Source organism: Nicotiana tabacum, chromosome 18, assembly GCF_000715075.1.
Source record: "Nicotiana tabacum cultivar K326 chromosome 18, ASM71507v2, whole genome shotgun sequence".
NCBI classification, from domain to species: domain Eukaryota; kingdom Viridiplantae; phylum Streptophyta; class Magnoliopsida; order Solanales; family Solanaceae; genus Nicotiana; species Nicotiana tabacum.
Genome location: NC_134097.1, coordinates 152783947 through 152805554, shown reverse-complemented (window position 1 = coordinate 152805554; position 21608 = coordinate 152783947). Strand labels below are relative to the sequence as shown.

Here is a 21608-nt window from a genome sequence, read left to right as displayed (position 1 = left end):
ACTTAATGATTAAAATCTGAATAATTAAAATTCAGACTTTAAAAACAAACGCACTTAATGTTTGAGATCTAAATAATTAAGATTTAGACCTTATTCAAGTGCAAACAAACGAGGACAAAGTGTAACATTTGCATAGAAGTTTAGTTGGTTAATTTCAATTCACAGTATGTGCATTCGAAACTAAGTCGGTGTATAACCGCATATAGAGTATAAGTCGCATTTTACTAGGATTTATAAGTCGCATTTGCTTACTAGGATTTATAAGTCGCATTTGCACTGCGTTTATAATCGCATTAGGTCCGTTTTGTTTGAACTAAAACACACTTTCCCCTCCACTATCAGAAAACTTCGCCGCCCCTCCGATGTATTCCTCCATTTTCGACGGCGAATGAAGTAATTTTGAGTGAGTATTAGCAAAGATAACCTATATCCAACCTCCAATTCCTTCACAAAACAGTCCAAAATCTTCTGATTCAGGTAATTCTATTGTGTTTTGAGTTATCAGAAAATTTTAGTTTATTTGTAATATTAGAAGATTGATTTGAGTTATTTTGGTGACTAAAAACTGAAACATGCTAATTCAGTTCTTCCAAATTCAAACATTTTTTAGTTTGGAAGTAATTTTAGTCATAATTGTAGTCATAATTGCGTGGCTTCCATTTGGTTTTCATTTGCACCATTAGTTTTTGAATGAACATTTCGTAAAGGTTGGATGAAAGTTGCTAACTTCACTGTGATAGTAATGACATAGTTAGTTTTTAGGCAAGAGCTCTATTTAGGGATGACAATGGGGTGGGGTGGGGCGGGTTTGGCAAAACCCACAAAGTTTTCAACCCGCCCTGCCCTGCCCCACTTATTTCTTTTCTTTCTTCTTTAATTTTTTTTTCTAAAACAAACTAGTTTGACATTTTATTATTTTATAAAATGGAGAGTTTAATAGAATCACATAAACATAAAATTGAGAGAGTATTATGCCGATCTTCCAAAATAAATGGGTTACTATCATTTCCTATTACTAATACGATATCTTGATTTATGTAATATCATTTTGGTGAGACTTATGCAAATTGGTTAATTATAAATCAAAATAGTATTTGTGCTAGTGCAGAAGAATGTGAAATTGTAGTTGAAATGATTGCTTTGTTTCAAAAAAGATAAAATTCAAAGTTTCCCCGCATTGAACCCGCAACCCGTCCCGCCCCGCTTTAAAAATTTTAAAAATTGTTTTAACCCGTCCCGCTCCGCCTCGCCCCATTGCCATCCCTAACTCGAGAAAATCCTTGTCTTTTATCACATAACTCATTTCATGGATTAAGTTTAGTGTAAGAGTTGTAGAATCAAGAACTTTCAATCCACGTAATGTGCGAGGCTGTGAGTAGCAATCTTCTTGACATGAATTGCATTAAGATTGAGAAATTGAATTTTACTACTATAGATTATTAGAACAATGACAGCACATTCCATTGGCAACCAAATCTCCATTATTGTTTTGAAAGTATACAGATGTTAGGTGAAAAAGGAGTATGGGAAGGAAGAAAAGGAGTATCATGATTGTGTGTGCCTATGAAATACAGTGAGGCTAGCAGGGAAAACATGTTGAAGCAAGTCTGTGGATATTGAGGATGTCTTAACAAATAAAAGAACAATGGCATGGAGTCTCAATCTATCAAAACAACAATACCAACATCCATTATTTTCTCCTCCTTTTTGCATCAGATGTCTTCTCCAGCAATCTGCATTGAAGTCTCCCTGAGATTTTCTTTAATGAAGGACAGTTAAGAACTACAATCTTCTTGATCTTTGGCATTCCCATATCATCCGCTATCAATTCTTGTAGAGAACTACAATCTTCAATTTCGACCAGTTCAAGTTGCGGAAAACTATCTACTCCAGAGCAATCCAGCTTGTTTACACTCTTGTAGTCAAAGTCTCTGAGTTTCAAGATCTTCAATTTGAGTAGTCTTTTTAGTGTATTCATTGGATCTTCTGTCATTGTAAATGCGGAAATAGTAAGTTTGACAATATTTGGAGGAAATGCTTCTGAGTTGGGTAGTTTTTTCAGTGGTATGTGCTCAATATTCAGCTTGGTAAGATAATGATAGCCAGAAAGATTGAATGTCTGTGCATAATATGTACTGCTGATTGCCTCTGCGTCAATACTTATAAATCTGTCGTCAAAATTTCCGCTCAAACAAAGCTTCTCGAGCTTCTGTAACACATGAGCTGCATCCATCAATGCCCTCAATATCTCTTCTGAGATATACCTTATCTTCAAGCTTCTTAAATTGATGAATTTAGAGAACCAGCTTGGTTTCAAATACTTGCATTGTACATTGTACAGTGTCTGGAGATTTACTGAATCTGCCTTATCTGGAAGGGACAGATTTTTGTGCTTAAATCTGCGTGTGAGAGAAAATGAGGATATGAAGTTAGTAGTATATCCAAGAAGGAGATATCTTACTTGCCTCATCCTCCAGACAGACGTAGGAAGGAATATGGTTCCCAAACATCCTCGGATGTCCAAGGTAAGAAGCGTTTCAAGATAACATATACGGGAAGGAAATTCTCCATGGAAAGTTCCTTTTAGTTTAATGTGACTTAAGTGGTTCATGTTCACAATTTCATTTGGCAAAGAGCACCAAGAATATCTAGCCTCTAGACTCAAAACACGTAGGAACCTGAATCTGGAAATCATATGTTGGAGATGTTGCTGGTCGATTCCCTGGTAATCACTGGTGAAACATAGCAAAGCGCGAATCTTGGGAGCTTCGGAGTTTGAAGTGACATACTCAGTGACATGTTGAGGATGGAGAGCAAGTCTTCGAATTCTGGTAGTCGTAGCACCAAAACCTCTGCTGTCTACCTTCTGAAAAAAGTTGTTCTCTTCAGCCAGTGTAATGCAAAGATCATGCAAAAGATCATGAATTCGACAACTTTTGATCCTTCCATCGAATCCTCTACTAGCAACCTGGATTAAATTCCGAGCCACCAAGATGTTTAGGTAGTCTGCCCCAATATCTGTAGCATCCATCCCCCTTTCAGTTCCTAGAAATTTCTCAGCAACCCACATGTTGATCAAATCAGAAGCATATATTTGTGTATCCTCAGGAAAGAGTCCAAAATAGAGAAAGCAAGGTTTTAAAGTGGCCGGCAAATCCGTGTAACTCAAAGTCAAAATCTTTGAGAATTTGTCTTGATCATCTAGACCTATTTTCTTGAGTATCCCATTCCATTCAAGTTCTGTTCTTTCTCGGGCACGCAACATACCTGCTGTCATCTCAATAGCTAGAGGCACGCCACCACATCTTCCTACTATCTTTCTAGCAATGTCTGTCAGCTCTGGTGGATCGATGGTGGTTTCTTGAAGGGTTGTGATCATCTTGGAGAATAGCTTCCAGCTATTTTCTGGATCTAGAGGTTGCAACTTATGAAGTGATTTTTCACCTCCAATGTATCGACCAACATTATTATTTCGTGAAGTAATAATAAGCCTACTGCCACTTTTACAATTGTTGGGAAAGACAAGTTTCAAACAATCCCAAGTTCTAGTATTCCAAATGTCATCCAAGAAAACAAGATACCTTTTTTCCTTCAAGAATGTGCTCAAGTTGGACTCCAAGTCCTCATCTCTCCTTCCTTCTGGTAGGCCTACTTGTCTAGCTATGCTGAGTAGAAGCTCCCTCATTCTTGGCTCTTGAGAAATATAGACTAAAGCGGAGCACTCGAAATTACCTTGAACACGCCTGTAAATTCTCTTTCCAAGTGTTGTCTTTCCCAGACCTGGCATGCCAACTATTGAGACTACAGCGTACCTTAAATGTGCATCAAGTAATTTGGCCTCTAAACTTTGGCAATCTTTGTCTAGACCAACAACATCAGGTTCATCGGCATAGAGAAATGATCTTCTAAAATCCCAGTTGCCATCAGCTTCAGCACTAGCACTGGTATCCATGATACCATAAGTTGTTCTTATGCGATCAATTTCATGCACCCTTCTCTTGATCTTCTCAATTTCTGAAACAAACTTAAATGCAGCTATTGCAAACGGAATGGCTTGAAAAGTCTTCTTTAAAAACCCTAGTGATTTTCCTCCCTTGGATGCAACTTTGGGAAGAAACTCATCCAGAATATCTTCCACATCACGAGCAATTTCTTCAATATCCTTGATCATGTTCTTGATTCTTTGGTCTCTTGCTTGCTTGGACTCAGCATCTTTGAGGTAAGATTGCATGTGTCTCATCTCTCTTTCGATCCATTTTGTGTTCTCTGGCAATTTACTGTACCTAGAAACTTGTGCTGAAATAAGTTCACCGGCAATATCTGCAGCCTTCTTGATTACTACCGTCAGCAGAATTTCTGCCATGTTTTGTTGTCACAAATTGAATCTGAGAGTCAAATTGTGTAATGTTATCTCTATTGCAATGCTAATAGTTCTGAATTCTTCTTTGTATTGCTGGTCAACCTACTGATGTATCTATCTATTGTTCTAAAGTCAACCATCTCCTGGCCCCTTCATAAATATTAAGAATTAGGCATCCATCCAACACCAGGAGAACAAAAGGAAATAATATTAAAGTCTTTCCTAGCTCAACATGGGACAGATGGAATTTAAGAATTTTAAATGCAATAAAATAGTGAAAGGCACGAACTCTGCTATCTGGCTTGTGGATTTCAACTTTTAAATCTTTAATCCTATTGTTGGTTGTAGAGTTAGTGGTATGCATGATTTCAGGTCCTTGAATTCTTAGTAATAAAATAGCTAGGCTTTCAATAGGGACCTATATTTAAGTTATAGCTTGGCCTTTGGAATTCTTTGAAACTGTCAATTGCCAAGTGCCAACACACCATGGAAGACCCTTTTTTTCCTTTTTCACAGCCCGGTGCACTAAGCTCCTGCTATGTGCGGGGTCTGGGAAGGGCCGGACCACAAGGGTCTATTGTACGCAGCCTTATCCTGCGTTTTTGCAAGAGGCTATTTCCACGGCTCAGAACCCGTGACCTCCTGGTCACATGACAGCAACTTTACCGTGGAATACCAACACTTTATATTGCAGCTGACCAAACAAGAAATACATGAACAGAGACAATCTGTTCTTACTTGGGAGGACAAACCAGACAATTTTCCAGACTTATCAATCAGGTTATAGTTTTGAGTTCTGAAAGAGAAAGACATTCTATTAGTTATCAAGTAGATATAATATTGACTTTGTTAATTGTGTATATGACCTTTTACCATAGTTCTCCTTTTCCTTGTGCTGCAAACATCTCCTTTCAAAGGGACGATGGTCATTTCATTTTCTATTATAAACTGCTTTCTCTATGGACATGTATGAGTGTTGCTAATTGTTACAGTGCTTGATTTCTCTAGGTGATCTTTGAAAAATATTTGTTACAAAAGGTAGGGATTTATTATATACTGGTTTCTGTATATAGCTGCATCCATATTTAAGAGGCACTCAAATGATTCAGATACTAATTCTACTAAGAAATTCTGCCAGAGTAGAATCTTCTGTGTTTTTATTAGATAGACCGCTGAAAATCTCCGAAAGAGAGGAATTACACTTGTTAGTTGGTGCTACATGTGTAAAAGCTCAGGGGAAGAAGTTGATCATCTTTTGTTGCATTGCCCTGTGTCCTCGGATTTGTGGAGGGCAATCCTGAATTTTTTTGGTGTTCAATGGGTGATGCCAAGCACTGTAAAGGAAATGTTATATAGTTGAGTCGGTTTCCGTAGAAGAAGAAAGCAAAAAGCGTGGAAGTTCGCACCGCTAGCTTTCATGTGGATAGTTTGGAGGGAGAGAAATAGGAGAGATTTGAGGGGATTGAGTCTCATTTTTCACATCTTAAGAATAGTCTTTTATCTTTGATCGCTTTTTGGTGCACTCATATAGCCCCTACTAGTATAGAAGATTGTGCGTCTTTTGTAGAGAATCATATTTTAGTGTAAATTCTCTACTTTTTAGTATACTTCTTGTATACGGGAGTTTTCTCCCTTTTGATTAATACAATTTACCTTATCAAAAAAATGTCCAACATTGTGTATAAAGGACATTCAAAGGGATTTATGATAATTTTTTAGCCTACTCAATAAGATTTGCTCACATTATATCATGGCTAACCTTGATAGGAAGGCAGTTCAAGAATTTTTAGAGGTATAGCCTTTGAAGATGTGTAGATTCAGATACATTGGAACATTAGTCAAGATTTATTTTGCTATATTAAATCTTTTTCCATCAATAATAGTTTGACCAAGAAGAAATGGACGCCCAATCCTTTTTCTTTTTATTCTATTGTAAGGTAGGTGGCAATTTCTTTTATGCAGGGGATTGTTGACTTAAAGAATGAATTGATTTAGGCATTTCAGAAGGTTGACCTTCCATATGATAAAGGATATACTGATATCAGCTATCCAACGGTGTGCATTACACAATTCAGGGCGAGTGCTTATCAAAAACGTTGGTCTCCGCAAAGTCGTAAGACCATGTATGGGAGCTGATGCATGCCCATTGCTGGAAGGGTCAAGGAAGTTGGTGACCTGATAACAGGGAGCTGACGGCCAAAGACCGGGTAAACGGCGGCCATAAATTTAACCGTCTTAAGGTAACGAAATTCATCGGGTAAGTTTCGATCCTCATGAAAGGCGAATTATCTGCGCATTGTCTCGGAGAGAGGCTCGGTGAAATGACATGTTTGTGAAGATGCAGACTTGCACCTGGACAGAAAGAACGGATGAAGCTTCACTATTCCGCAGTAATTTAGATTGGAAATATGGTAGAAATATTATTAACAACAGTGACCAATGAGGCTGCAGAAATAGCTCGTGAGCCTAATTTCTTGTTTTTATCTGTTGTTCGAGAACATCAATTGAATCAATCAAAAAAGGGATGAGAACATGCAATCATACCTCAAAGATGCTGAGGCCAAACAAGAGAGTGACCAAAGGGTCAAAAACATGAAGAGAAAAGTGTTTTTTGTTCTCTAACATTTATGCTCCTTTTTTGAGTGCTATTTTTTTTGTTGCACAATATTGCCACATAAGCGTAGTCAACAGGGAGAGGTGTTCCACGTAGGTACATTATCTCATCAATATATATCACGGCTCATAAATAAAAATGATCGGTAGGAAATGAACTAGTTTGGTCAACTGATCAACAATCACTCAAAGTAATCGGATAAAGTCTATGGCTATCTCGTCCCACTTTCAATTTGATATTGAACTAATTGTAACTGATGATGGTCTCTAGTGCACAACCTTAACCAATTTTGTAAATTAAGTATTTAACCAGTACATGTCTCTCGGCATACCTAATCAATAATAAGACTTTTGTAATTATAGCTAACTACAAGGGATTTAATCTATTTCTTAAGAGGCTAAAAATTTCAGTTTGTATATTTTATTTCTTATCTTATTTTGTGAAATTAGCGTGTACAAATATAACTTACATTTCAACCTATTTTGACATTCTTTTTTCCAGTTGCCTTTTTATAACTTATTTTCCCTATTATTAAATCAATATTCTTACTCTTTTCTCTCTCCGTAAACTAATATATTAACTTATTAAATCAATATTCATCAATTGCAATTCCTTTTATAACCCCCTCCCCTTTTTCAGCCATTGGGTTTACTTGAACTAGTAACTTAAAGAAATTAAGATATATGCTATTTCTGTTTTCTTCCACTTGTGGAATTATACTGGGTCGTTGTTGTTGTGCTATTTTTGTTTTCTTACTCTTGTTTTTACATTTGTAGTTAGTCCTACAAATATTAAGGTATTTTGATGACAATGCCGGCCTTTTGTGACACAAGAGTGGTTTGTGTCATCTTCAATTAATTTTATAATACTAGTTCCCCAATCAAAAACCAAAACGTTGACCTTTTTCAAATATATATTCTAGTTATAATTAAGTAAAAATAGAGTTTATTAGTATTAAACTATTTAAATCAAATGCAAACAATAAGAATGTGGAATATCCGTAATTCATTGATTTCAAGCGAAAATTATCTGACTCTTGATTCTTAGTGGAGTAATACGTGAGATTTTTAAGAAGAGATGAAGGATAGTTTCGCAAAATGCTCTTATGATTAAGGATATTAAATTATCTTTTTTAGTTGTGTACAAAAACCTTAAAAGATAGATAATATGGATGACATGTAGTATCAAGTTTATGAGTTATGAATTTGCTATGGAACTCATACTTTGTCTTTGTTACTGAATTCACAATTAAATATTTATATATATTTAATAAATTTTCTAATACAAATACAATGTCTAAGCAAAAGTGACTGGGGTTCGGCCGAACTTGCACCTAGGGGTGCTTATCGGGCGGAATGGGTGGATAATTACGCTTAATAATTATCGGTCAAGTTCGACCGGATTATCGGTTATCGGAGTATAAATAATGTAGTAATCTATTAGCCATCCAATAAGACAACGGGCCGATTGGTATCGGATTAGTGAGTATCAGCTAAATCAAATAGAAATATTTTGAACAATCCTAGTCTTAGGAATACCAAACGGCCAAACTTGATAAAGTGACTAGCTCGACTATAAGTTCCATTCCCTTTTTGGTTTACCAGGCTTGTCAACATTTGTTGCTACATGAAAGAACCTGTTATAAGTATTTCTTTTGGTTACATAGCTATCCTATTTCATATAAAAAAAGACTAAAAACTGGTCAAGCGGACTAAAAACTTATATACAATCGGAATCCCGTACACCTACAAAACTTGATTGAAAACTTGAAGGCATTTTGCAAATTTATTTTCTGATAATACTCCTGTTGATCCCATATAAAAGTATAAAAATAAAAAAATTTAATGGGTTAACGGTTTATACGATAAGAAAATTGAGTAATTCGCCCCCAAATCATTAAGCCATTAATTATAAAATTTCAATAGGTTTACCAACCATTACTCCGATAACCCGATATTAATTAGCCAATAAACCATCGATTCGGTTCGGTTAATGGTTACAGTTCGGTTTTAAACACCCCTGCCTGCACCTAATAGGCTCGCTCCACCCCTGGTTACTAGCACTTAATAATAATAAATTAATATAATTTGGTGCATACACACAATCGGCTTATGTATTTTTTCTCTCCCATATATTCTCTTCTTTGAACCCAAGAAAAGAAAACGAATTATCCTCCCTCTGCTCCCACTATTCTCCGAATCACAACAGACAGCAAAACTATACCCTTTCCCACAGTGTTAAAATGGAGTTCACAAAGTTATGAATACGGCATAAGCTGGAATATGCCGTAATATTCATAGTATAAATATTAAAAAGATAGTAAAAAAAATTAGTTATCGGAATTAACAATAGAAAATGGAAGACTATATATACACTTTGTTTGCTACCTTTGTAAAATTAAGAGCATCTCTTGTGTTCTAATTCCTACTGATCTCACCTCATGAGCAGTTGAATTTAGAATTTTAAAGGTTTAGTTCTTTCTTTTAATTTTGCCATTTGGCGTTTAAATTCTCAATATGTCTCTTTTTTGCTCATGTCAACTGTCATTTTCAGATAAGAGTGTAAAAAATATTTTATGGTTTGTGTAAATTGTTTATTTTGTAGTGGTCTTATACTAGTTTTTCTACGTATTATTTACACATGCATAATACTAATAATGGAAGTGTTGGGATTTTCGTAAAATATATGGAGTGCGAAGGGAGTCTTGGCGTAACCGGTAAAGTTGCTATCATGTGATCACATAGAGGTCACCGGTTCGAGCCGTGGAAATAACCTCTTGCAGAAATGCAAGATAAGACTGCGTACAATAAACCCTTATGGTCCGGCCCTTCTCCGGACCCCGCGCATAGTGGGAGCTTAGTGCACAGGTAAAGTTGCTGGTAAAATTGTTACCATGTGACCAACAAGAGGTCACGAGGTTCGAGCCGTTAAAATAACCTCTTGCAAAAATGCAGGGTAAGGTTGCATACTATAGACTCTTGTGGTCCGACCCTTCCCCGGAACCCGCGCATAGCGAGAGCTTAGTGCACCGGGCTACCTTTTATTTTTTATATAGAGTGCATACATATATTTCTTCACAATATATAGACCCTTGTGCTCCGGCCTTTCTCCGAACCCCGCGCATAGCGGGAGCTTAGAGCACCGGTAAAGTTGTTGTCATGTGACCAAGAGGTCACGGGTTCTAGCTGTGGAAACAGTCTCTTGCAGAAATGCAAGGTAAGGCTGCGTACAATAAACCCTTATGATCCGATCCTTCCCTGGACCCCGTGCATAACGGGAACTTAGTGCACCAGACTACTTTTTCTTTCTTTTATATATATATGTATGGAGTGCATACATATTTATTCTTCACCATGCATACGTTGTTCAGGGGATCAGGGAGATTGACGAGGATGTCACACACCATATAGGGGTGGGGTGGATGAAGTGGAGATTAGCGTCGGGAGTCTTGTGTGACAAGAAAGTGCCATCGTTACTAAAAGGTAAGTTTTATAGAGCAGTGGTTAGGCCTGCCATGTTATATGGAACTGAATGTTGGCCGGTAAAGAACTCACACATCCAGAAGATGAAAGTAGCAGAGATGAGGATGTTGAGGTGGATGTGCGTGCATACAAGGATGGATAAGATTAGGAATGAAGATATTCGAGAGAAGGTGGACGTGGCCCCCATGGAGGACAAGATGCGGGAAGTAAGACTCAGATGGTTCGGGCACATTCAGAGGAGGAGCACTGATGCACCGGTGAGGAGGTGTGAGCGACTGACTGTAGTGGGCACGCGGAGAGGTAGAGGGCGACCTAAGAAGTATTGGGGAGAGGTGATCAGACAGGACATGTCGCGACTTAGGATTACTGAGGACATGACCCTTGACAGGGAATTATGGAGGTCGAGCATTGAGGTTGTAGGTTAGGGAAAGTTGTGAATATTTCTACAGCACAATAGAGTGAGACTAACTAGTTAGGAGTTAGACTAAGAATGTCATTGGTCGTCTATTGATGCAGGGCTTTACCTGCTAGTTTTACTATACCAGCCATCTATTTCGTATTTCGTATTCTGTATTTCATATCTCTTATATTGCTGTTATTTTATTATGCATTTTTATGGTACTAATATATCGGCTCTTGTTGCTTTTTTGAGCCGAGGGTCTCCTGGAAACAGCCTCTCTACCCTTCGGGTAGGGGTAAGGTCTGCGTACATATTACCCTCCCCAGACCCCACTTGTGGGATTATACTGGGTCGTCATTGGTGTCGTTGTTGTTGTTGCAATGTAATTAAGGATTAACCAATTAATTAAGTGATATATAGGTAACAGTTTTACAATGACAATATAACTGGCTTCTAATATAAGCTCTTTTGATTTCATTGCAGAGCTCACCTTGTTATTTCAGTAGCAATTAGCAAACAAAGTTCCTCGTAATTCAAACTTGACGTATGTTACTCTCTTCCTCTTTTCTCTCGTCTGGTCGAAGTATATTTTGTTTTCTTTTTTAACATTATCGGTATATTTTAAACTATTGTAGTAGGTAAATTGCCTTATTTTTCAAGTTACGGTCCCCACTTTTTATGAACAGTTACCTATAGTTACGTATATTTAGACAACTTAATAGTGTAAACAGCGGAATATTATGTTGATTCTTCTCTTGAACAATGTCTTGTTGAGAACCGATTTTTCTTTTTGTTTTTTTTTTAGATTTCTTTATATTGACATTACATTGACATATACATCCGGATGAAAAATGATAATTAGAACCATTGTTTTCAACGATAAATATTTTATCTAACCAACTTCTGTTTTATTCTTTTTGCCACACATAGTTCTCATTATAGAAATGTCCAGCAAATCTTTGGTACTTAAAATAATAATAACAAGGCAGGCTTTAGTCTATCCAGCTCCCATTAACTTAATTAGTATTAATTCTTCCTTACTTTAATCATTAAATTCAAGATTACATCTTCTTAGACATTTGGACCATCAGTAAATATGGAAGTTGAAGTTGGAGGCTAAAAAATTGTTTTATGTATTTAATTAACAGGTATAGTTGAAGGTAATTAAAGCAATGGATGCTCAAAAATCCATTGAAGATAAATTCTCAAAGATACATCCATGTTTTCCAGTGAATACAAGAATAGCTATAGTTGGAGCAGGTCCAAGTGGAATATCAGCTGCTTATGCATTATGTAATCTTGGCTACAACAATGTGACAGTATTCGAAAAACATCACTCGGTTGGTGGCATGTGTGAATCTGTTGATATTGAAGGTATACAAAAATGTCTTATATAGAGTTTATGTTCTGTGCACTAAAAGGGCAGCCCGGTGTACTAAGCTCCCGCTATGCGCGGAGTCCGGGAAGGGCCAGACCACAAGTGTCTGTTGTATGCAGCCTTACGATGCATTTCTGCAAGAGGCTGTTTCCACGGCTCGAACCCTTGACCGCTTGGTCATTTGGCAGCAACTTTACCAGTTGCACCAAGGCTCCCCTTCACTGATAACGAAATAGAGTAATAAACTGCCATAGCTGGTTAATTTGCACGGCTCGTATTAAAATTCTTTATACTGTCAGCGCATATAATTTAAACTTGTTTTATATGTAAGTACTTTTTGTTTGAGGGTTTGTGATAAGTAACAGATTTTGTGTGTTATGTAGGAAAAATTTATGATCTTGGAGGTCAAGTCCTAGCAGCAAATAGTGCTCCAACAATTTTCCATTTGGCAAAGGAAACAGGAAGTGAGCTTGTGGAATTAGGCTCTCACAAACTTGCATTAATTGATAGCCAAACAGGGAATTATCAGGACAATAAAGTTGCAGATGATTATGTGTCTGTTATATCCTTGACATTAGAACTCCAGGTCAGTCTATGTCATGTACAAGAATTCAGTTGATATACAAAAAGAAAAGGAATCGTAATTCGTAGTAATTCATGAATTGACTAGTTTTACGCTGGCTGTCGTAATTCAGCTTGTTTGAACCATAAAAGTTTATTCACAGGACAAAGCAAAGGATTCAGGTAGAATTGGTGTTCATGCTGTGAGTGACATTGCTTCTGATATGACACCTTCATTTCTTGAAAGTCGCGGATTTAAGTATGTTCCAAAATCTGTTGCATATGGCTACACTGCTTCTGGATATGGATTTGTTCAAGACATGCCTTATGCATATATTCATGAGTTCACTCGAACGTCTATGGCTGGGAAAATTCGACGTTTCAAAGACGGATACACAAGCCTATGGAAGAAAGTTAGTGAATCTTTGCCAATAACAGTCATGTGCCAAACAGAAGTGCTTTCAGTCAGACGCGACACTTCAGGCGTCAAAATTGATGTCAAAAGCAGCAGTGCGGATTTTCAAAGTATGGAATTTGATAAAGTGATATTATCCGGGGCATTTCCTTATAGGAATGGGAGGACATATAGATCACCATCTCCCATTTCAGCAGGTATGATATGCAGCCTTATTCGTGCTTGAGTTTCCACTTACTTTGATGCTAATGTTAATTTGATATAACAGATCCTGAATATGAAGTGCTGGAATTGAGTGAACTTGAAAAGGAGTTGTTCAGTAAAGTACAGACCATTGATTATTACACGACGGTTCTGAAGATTAAGGGACTAGAACACATGCCAGTTGGATTCTATTACTTTGAGGAATTTATGGATGATCCTGAAACAATAGGAAATCCAGTTGCCATGCAGAGATTCTATTCAAATACAAACATTTTCCTTTTCTGGTCTTACGGAAACTCAGCCAACATTGAGGGTTCAACAGTTTTACAGCTCGCGATTGATGCTGTCAAAAGGATTGGAGGTGAAGTTGAAATGATAGTCCTGCAACGACGATTCAAGTATTTTCCTCATGTAAATAGCCAAGGTAAAGCTTATTATACTAAAAGCACAACATGTCTTTCTTGTCAAAAAGTAATTCTATAAAATAGGGGTAACAAAATTCTTTTGTATTTGGACACAGATATGAAGGATGAATTCTATGACAAAATAGAAAACCAGCTTCAAGGTCAGCAAAACACTTATTATGTGGGGGGATTAATGGCATTTGAGCTGACTGAAAGAAATTCATCCTATTCTATGGACTTAATTTCCAAGCACTTTGCAAATCCTGATACACAACCGACATTTCCTTACGTTAAGGTACTCGAAAGAGAAAATGATTGTTGCATTTTAAGAAAAGTTGAAGTGTGACATGTGAATAATTCAAATCAAAACCATTGATTTTGCAGAGATTATTTCCGCTCTTATCTGATCGCTTGGATAAGAATCCTACAGCTTTGAAAGAATACCAGCAAGTGGAATTTCCTGAATTGACTAGCCTCGACGGTTATTTAAAGCAATGGAGTACTCATAACATCACCAGAAAGAAGACATTGTACAAATGGATTAGTGAAGAAGGACAAGTAGTTAACCAGAGGACATATGAAGAACTTAATGCTAATGCTTCTTGTATTTCTCAGAAGCTGTTGTCTAGTCAAAAACCAAACATGAAGCAAGGTGACAGAGTTCTCCTTGTTTATGTCCCAGGGCTTGATTTTGTCGATGCCTTCTTTGGGTGTATACGAGCTGGAGTGTTGCCTGTCCCGGTACTTCCATCAGATCCAATGCAAAGAGGAGGACAAGCACTACTCAAGATTGAAAACATTGCTAAATCATGCATTGCAGTGGCGATTTTGTCAACTGCTGGTTATCATGCAGCTGTTCGAGCAGGCTCCGTGAAGAGTCTGTTATCACTGAACCGTAAAAATGGAAAGTTCTCAGCTCGCTGGCCTAATCTTCCATGGATACACACAGATTCTTGGGTTAAGAATGCCAAAGAAATGCACTCAAATAACAATGACAGGTTTGAACCCCAACCGGATAATGTGTGCTTTCTACAATTTACATCAGGGTCAACAGGAGATGCTAAAGGAGTTATGATAACTCATGGTGGTTTAATCCACAATGTGAAGTTAATGCGAAGGGTATACAAAAGCACATCAAACACAGTACTGATAAGCTGGCTTCCTCAGTATCATGATATGGGACTTATTGGTGGCCTTTTCACAGCTCTAGTGAGTGGGGGATCAGCAATCTTGTTTTCCCCAATGACATTCATCAGGAACCCTCTCCTGTGGCTCGAGACGATGAGCAAGTACAAAGCAACTCATAGTGCTGGTCCAAACTTTGCATTTGAGCTTGTCGTCCGGAGGTTAGAGGCTAACAAAGAGAAGGGTTGGAAGTATGATCTTTCACCGCTTAAGTTTCTAATGGTTGCTGCTGAACCAGTGAGGCAGAAAACTCTAAAGAGATTTATTGAGCTCACGAGATCTTTCGGTCTTTCTCAGCGAGTGATGGCTCCTGGCTATGGATTGGCGGAAAACTGTGTGTTTGTAAGCTGTGCTTATGGAGAAGGAAGATCAATCTTAGTGGATTGGCAAGGAAGAGTCTGTTGTGGCTATGCGAATCAAAATGAGGCAGATGTTGATATCAAAATAGTTGATCCGGAAAGTGGCGAGGAGCACAAGGAATATGGAAAGGAAGGAGAAATATGGATTAGCAGTCCTAGTGCTGGCACTGGATACTGGGGAAGGGAGGAACTGACTGAGAAAACTTTCAGAAACAAGCTCGGAACGCATTCCGAAAAGGTATACACAAGAACTGGCGACCTTGGAAGGATAATTGAAGGGAATCTGTTTATAACAGGAAGAATCAAGGACCTTATTATAGTTGCTGGAAGAAATATTTACCCATCAGATATTGAAAAAACTGTCGAAAGCTCATCCGAACTCTTGCGACCGGGTTGTTGTGCTGTCATTGGAGTTCCAGAAGAGACCTTATCCAGCAAAGGAGTGTCAGTACCTGATCACTCTGATCAGGTTGGCTTAGTTGTCATTGCAGAAGTTAGAGATGGTAAACCTGTTAGCAAAGATGTTGCTGAGGAAATTAAAGCAAGAGTTGCTGAAGAACATGGTGTTACTTTGGCTTCTGTGAAGCTGATCAAGCCAAGAACTATCAGCAAAACAACATCTGGAAAGATAAAGAGATTTGAGTGCTTGAAACAATTCAGTGATGGAACACTGGATGTGGTTCCAGATCAAATTTCGTCGAAGCGGAAACTTCTTAGATCTTTTACCACAGCTTCATGCAAGGAGGGAAATACACCAAGGCCACATTTGAATAGAACATCACCTTCACCAACTCCAAGATTGAATAAAATAGAAATAGTGGAGTTCCTGAAAAGACTGATTTCTGAGCAGACAGGAATCTGTATCAGTAAGATTACTACTACTGAAAGCTTAGTATCTTATGGTATTGATTCTATTGGTGTAGTCAGGGCAGCTCAAAAGCTTTCAGATTTTCTTGGAGTGCAAGTTGGTGCAATTGATATCTTCACAGCAACTTGCATTGAGGACTTGGCAAGCTTCACAGAGGATTTGGTTAGGAAATCTCGGCCTCAGGATACCGAGAATCCTTCTTGTTTTCAAGACTACTCAGAGGATGATTCTTGTAATTTTTTGGCTGAAGCTTCCCCATTTCGTCGATTTGGTATCATGCTATTACAACTTCTTGCTCTTGTCTATGCCATTTTCATGCTGGTCATTCCTGCATACTCATCCATGTCTGTCTTTAAAAAACTGATTTTGGAAAGTCCAACTTTGATCAATTCATTTCCTTGGGCTGGTTATGCAATTTCTTTGATTTTTGCACCATTTGCTTGGATTTTATGCATATGTACCACATGCATATGCATTGGTATTCTTGGAAATTTAGTCCTTCAACCAAATTATTCCCTGACCCCAGAAGTGTCCATCTGGTCATTGGATTTTGTCAAGTGGTGGGCACTATATAAGGCACAAGAAATGGCATCCAAAGTTATGGCAGTGCATTTGAGAGGAACAGTATTCCTGAAATACTGGTTCCAAATACTTGGATCAAAGATAGGATCATCAGTCGTACTGGATACTGTCGATATCAGTGATCCAGCACTGGTTTCGATTGGAGATGGAGCTGTTATTGCAGAAGGAGCTTTAATTCAAGGCCATGAAGTGAAGAATGGAATCTTGAGTTTCTTTCCAGCTAGAATTGGCAAAAACTGTTCGGTTGGTCCTTATGCTGTACTACAGAAAGGAAGTGTTTTGGGAGAAGGGACTGAAATAGCATCATTACAGAAGACAGAAGGAAAGGCAGTATCAAAATCAAACAGCAGCAAGAAGGTGAGGAATTTAACTTCACTAGTTAAATTTATCTGATTGTTCAACTTTTTGTAATCTTCATATTTTCTTATTTAGTCCCTAAACATAATCCTAAGGAGCCTTTTTAACGTAGTGAAATGCATTTCTATTGTGATTTCAGGTCATTGAACAGCCAAAAGAAACAGAAGGTGGTCTTAGTCAAGCTATGTATCACTTGATGGGAATCTACATTGTCGGATTCATAAGCGCCCTCTCCGGAGCGATCCTTTATTTCTTGTACATTCTGTTAGCTCAAAAATCTCCATCTCTTCAACACTTTTCCTTAATCTGTCTTTCTGGGGCATTCCATTGGCTTCCTTTCACTATCATTGCTTACATGACCATTATTTCTACTACCTCTTCAAGTCCAATAATCTTTGCTATCTCAGTTGCAACCGCCTACTTGGCTCATGGATTGACCCTGAGCTTCCTTACCATCCTTGTCAACAATTTTCTCTCAAAAAGCACAGATGATTCACTAAGAATATGGCTGAAACATAGAATTAACATTGCCGGTCATCTCAGATTTGCTAAACTCCTTTCTGGAACTGAAGCTTTCTGCATGTACTTAAGGACCTTGGGTGCAAAAGTTGGAAAACATTGCTCCATTCGCGCCATCAACCCGGTCTCTGATCCGAAATTGATAAAACTAGGTGATGGTGTCCACCTAGGTGACTTCAGCAGGATTATAACCGGTTTCTATTCCTCGAGTGGATTCACAAGTGGGGTAGTTGAGGTACAAGACAATTCAGTTGTTGGGAGCCAAAGTGTTGTTCTCCCAAAGTCACTTGTCCAAAAGGATGTTATTCTTGGTGCACTTTCAGTTGCTCCAATGAATTCCATTCTACATAGCGGTGGCATTTATGTTGGATCTCAAGTTCCTGTCATGATAAAGAACACACAACATTCTATGGATGAGAGGATAGAAGAGATGGATACAAAGTACAAGAAGATAGTTGGAAATCTAGCTGCAAATTTGGCTGCAACCACTCTCAAGGTCAAAACAAGATATTTTCATCGAATTGGTGTTAGTGGAAAGGGAGTGCTTAAGATGTATGATAACATTAAAGGATTTCCAGAACACAAAATCTTCCAATCGGGCAAACGCTTTCCAGTAATAGTCAGGCACAGCAACAGTCTGAGTGCCGATGATGATGCAAGGCTCGATGCTCGTGGTGCTGCTTTGAGAATACTCTCTGATACCACTTCAGATGATGAAAAACCAATTCTAGACTTGACACTGAAGACAGGGAAAGCATTTTATGCTCGGACTATTTCTGATTTTGCGACATGGCTTGTTTGTGGCTTAGCTGCAAGGGAAGAGCATGTGAAACGCGTTCCACACGTGCGTGATGCAGTATGGACATCACTACGTGATTCGAACTCATTTACTGAGATGCATTATTACTCAAATATATGCAGGCTTTTCAGGTTCAAAGATGGACAAGAAATGTATGTGAAGTTCAAGTTGAGGCCATGTGACGAAAACATTAGTGAAGATTCTGGTAAAGTTGAGCCTATTGGAATACTTCCTCCAGAAACAGGTGCAATTCCAAGGAGAGATAACGACACACGCCCGTTACTTTTCCTTGCTGATGATTTCCAGAAGCGCGTAAGCTCGTCAGGTGGCGTTTGCTACATTTTCCAACTCCAATTCAGGCCAGTGCCTAAGGATGAAGCAACACAAGATATTGCACTTGACTGCACTAGACCATGGGATGAAGCTGAATTCCCATATGTTGATGTTGGAGAAATCATTGTTGATCAGAACCTTACCAAGGAACAATCAGAGAAGCTGGAATTCAACCCTTTCCTCCGATGCCACGAGGTTGATGTTATCAAAGCAACATCAGCCTCTCAAAGTGCTTCAATCGATCACGGTCGTTCATTGATCTATGAAATTTGCCAACATTTGAGAAATGGAGAACCACTTCCAGAAGCTTGGAAGAATTTCATAGAACAATCTGATGTGAAAGTTGATCTTTCTGGTTGTCCAATTGCATCTTCACTACAAGTAAAACAAGAAACTAGACATGAAATAGCTCTATCAAGAGCATGGTATCAAACTTCTTGGTCTACTTTTGCTCAGCCACTATTCCAAACATTCTTGCCATACTTTTTCTTGGCATATTCAATTCATGGTCCTCTACATTGGTTGCTGGTTTTAAAGCAAACTACAACTCAACCACTATACTGGTTTTTTCCTTTCTTTTGGATATCTTCAGGGCTAATAGCAGCATTGGTTTGTGTATTGGCAAAAGCTGTTTTCACAACAAGAAAGAAAGATGGAGGAAAAGCACACATATGGAGCATAGGACTTTTGTTAGAAACAATATGGCAAGCATTTAGGACATTAGTTAGTGACTATTTCATGGAAATGACAACAGGATCATTCTTGTTTGTTATTTGGATGAAACTAATGGGATCAGAAGTTGAATTAAGTCAAGGGGTTTATGTAGATAGCGTGGGAACTTTATTGAATCCTGAAATGGTGGAAATTGAAAGAGGTGGATGTGTAGGCAAAGAAGCATTGTTATTTGGACATATATATGAAGGTGAAGGAGTAGTGAAATTTGGAAAAGTTAGAATAGGAGAAGGAAGTTTTGTGGGGAGTAGAGCTGTGGCAATGCCTGGAGTTGTAGTAGAAAGTGGTTGTAGTTTAAATGCACTTTCACTTGCCATGAAAGAAGAAATTGTTAAGTCAAGGTAAAGTGGTTGCCTCTCTACTCACTCGGGTAGGGGTAACGTCTCCATATACACTACCCTCTCCAGAACCATATTTGGAATTTTACTGGATCAGTTGTTGTTGTAAGGTAAAATGGTTGTTGGCTTTTGTCATTTTTTCAAAAGAATATGATAAGCTAACAATCCTTGTGTATGAGTTTATTGTGTTATGTTTCATGGCTGGTTTAGTGAATAAAGAACAAGTCCTATAGTTTTTATGTCAAGAGAGAATAATTGATTAGAAAGTTATTCTCTTCTGTGTATGATTCTGAAGGGAAAAATAAAAAGTAAAAATAAAGGAAAATCATTATGTTTTCAGTTTCTATTCTTTCTTTTCACCATATAACAAAACAACAACTATCCTTCAATTCCAAGCAAATCAAGATCGACTATATATATATATTATTGTCCATATCGTTGCTTGGCCCGTGTCAGGGCAATAGTTTATGTGGATCAAAGAGAAAATAATTTGACATTTTGACCTCTTTATTTGTTTTCTCTTCACTCATCCAAAGACAATGGAAAAGATAACTTTATCTCGCTTCATATTTCTTTCTCTTCCCTAATTTTCAATGTCAACACAACAATCATACCTCAATCTCAAGTAAGTTGAGATCGATGATATAAGTTCTCGATGTATATGTCTTTACACTTAAACCCGTCTCAGTCCAATAATATATGTGGATCCAAGAGAAAATGCATTAACCTCTTCATTCATTTTCTCTTCACTCCTCCAAATCAGACAATGCAAAAGAAAAGTTGAGGCCTTCTGCTTTTTAGGAGTGATTTATTCTTTCCGAGGTTTATACATCTTTAAAAAGTTAGAGATTTTTTTATTTTTTTTGTATTTGCATATAACATTGACTACTTGAGATGAGTGTAATTTGAGTAGCATAATCAATAAGGATTTATATAGTCGACAACAATTTATTGAGATTGATGTGTTGTTGTAATACTGATCTAAAATTAAAATGAATAAGAAATTAATGCGGGGCTTACCTGAAAAAATATATTAAATCTCATGTTGGAGGAAAAATCATTTTCTTGGAAAATAGTATTTTTCTCACTCCACTCCCCTAAGAAAAAGAACTGATAAATATAATTTGCAACTTAAAATGAATAAAAGAAGAAGCAAAAAAAAAAAAAAAAAAAAAACTCGTGGCTCGTGACTTGTGAGCCATTCCCCCCTCAATCCACAAAGAAGTGCATGCATGCGCAAATTCATTGAATCTGGACATTTCACTATTTTCTTTTTTGATTTTTTTTTTTATTTTGGTGTCAAGTATTCGTATTGGGACTCGATTAATTATGATTCGCATCATGGGTCGTGCGTGCATAAGTCTCGCTAAAAAGAATCTTCTTTCCAATGTTTTTTCATTCTTAGGAATGGAATAAGAAACTTTTGGTTAAACATAAAGATGTTTATCTATCCCACACAACTCTTGGTGATATTCATTGAATCTGGACATGTTACAATTTTTTTTTCTTTTTTCTTTTTGGACATTTCACAAGTTTCTTGAGAAAAGACAAACGATATAGCTGAACAAAGTTTCAAGAAACCAACAACGCCTGTAATCTCTAGGGTTATGACACTTGTCAGTTGTCTCTTTTACTTTTATAATAATATGTCGGGTAAATTCCATACTCTATCCGATCCACAATAAATGATCAATTTGCTTTTTTATTTTGGTCCAAAA

The 21608-nt window shown here is 37.6% G+C and overlaps 3 protein-coding genes across 3 annotated transcripts; 2 read left to right on the top strand and 1 right to left on the bottom strand.

Annotated features, from left to right (window-relative positions):
- Positions 1-483: 483 nt before the first annotated feature.
- On the bottom strand, positions 484-6313 carry LOC107759878 (toMV resistance protein Tm-2(2)-like). The gene has a single exon (XM_075237526.1). It carries the CDS (start codon positions 4361-4363, stop codon positions 1691-1693), a length of 2673 nt encoding a protein of 890 aa, XP_075093627.1. The 5' UTR covers positions 4364-6313; the 3' UTR covers positions 484-1690.
- A 5715-nt stretch (positions 6314-12028) lies between these two features.
- On the top strand, positions 12029-14447 carry LOC142172767 (uncharacterized). Its single transcript, XM_075236446.1, has 7 exons — positions 12029-12230; positions 12618-12820; positions 12960-13407; positions 13479-13838; positions 13935-14113; positions 14203-14317; positions 14434-14447. The coding sequence occupies exons 1-7, from the start codon at positions 12029-12031 to the stop codon at positions 14445-14447; spliced, it is 1521 nt and encodes a 506-aa protein (XP_075092547.1).
- On the top strand, positions 14207-20204 carry LOC107786121 (uncharacterized). The gene is made up of 2 exons (XM_016607558.2): positions 14207-17169; positions 17309-20204. The coding sequence occupies exons 1-2, from the start codon at positions 14461-14463 to the stop codon at positions 19895-19897; spliced, it is 5298 nt and encodes a 1765-aa protein (XP_016463044.2). The 5' UTR covers positions 14207-14460; the 3' UTR covers positions 19898-20204.
- The last annotated feature ends 1404 nt before the right edge of the window (positions 20205-21608 follow it).

What these genes read in the sequence shown, in the direction of transcription:
- LOC107786121 (XM_016607558.2), top strand. Translation starts at nt 14,461, where the DNA reads ATGAAGCAAGGTGACAGAGTTCTCCTTGTTTATGTCCCAGGGCTTGAT. An exon ending in AATCAAACAGCAGCAAGAAG is followed by an intron (nt 17,170 to 17,308) that starts GTGAGGAATTTA and finishes TTGTGATTTCAG; the next exon opens with GTCATTGAACAGCCAAAAGA.
- LOC142172767 (XM_075236446.1), top strand. Translation starts at nt 12,029, where the DNA reads ATGGATGCTCAAAAATCCATTGAAGATAAATTCTCAAAGATACATCCA. An exon ending in TCCTCATGTAAATAGCCAAG is followed by an intron (nt 13,839 to 13,934) that starts GTAAAGCTTATT and finishes ATTTGGACACAG; the next exon opens with ATATGAAGGATGAATTCTAT. An exon ending in CGACATTTCCTTACGTTAAG is followed by an intron (nt 14,114 to 14,202) that starts GTACTCGAAAGA and finishes TTGATTTTGCAG; the next exon opens with AGATTATTTCCGCTCTTATC.
- LOC107759878 (XM_075237526.1), bottom strand. Translation starts at nt 4,363, where the DNA reads ATGGCAGAAATTCTGCTGACGGTAGTAATCAAGAAGGCTGCAGATATT.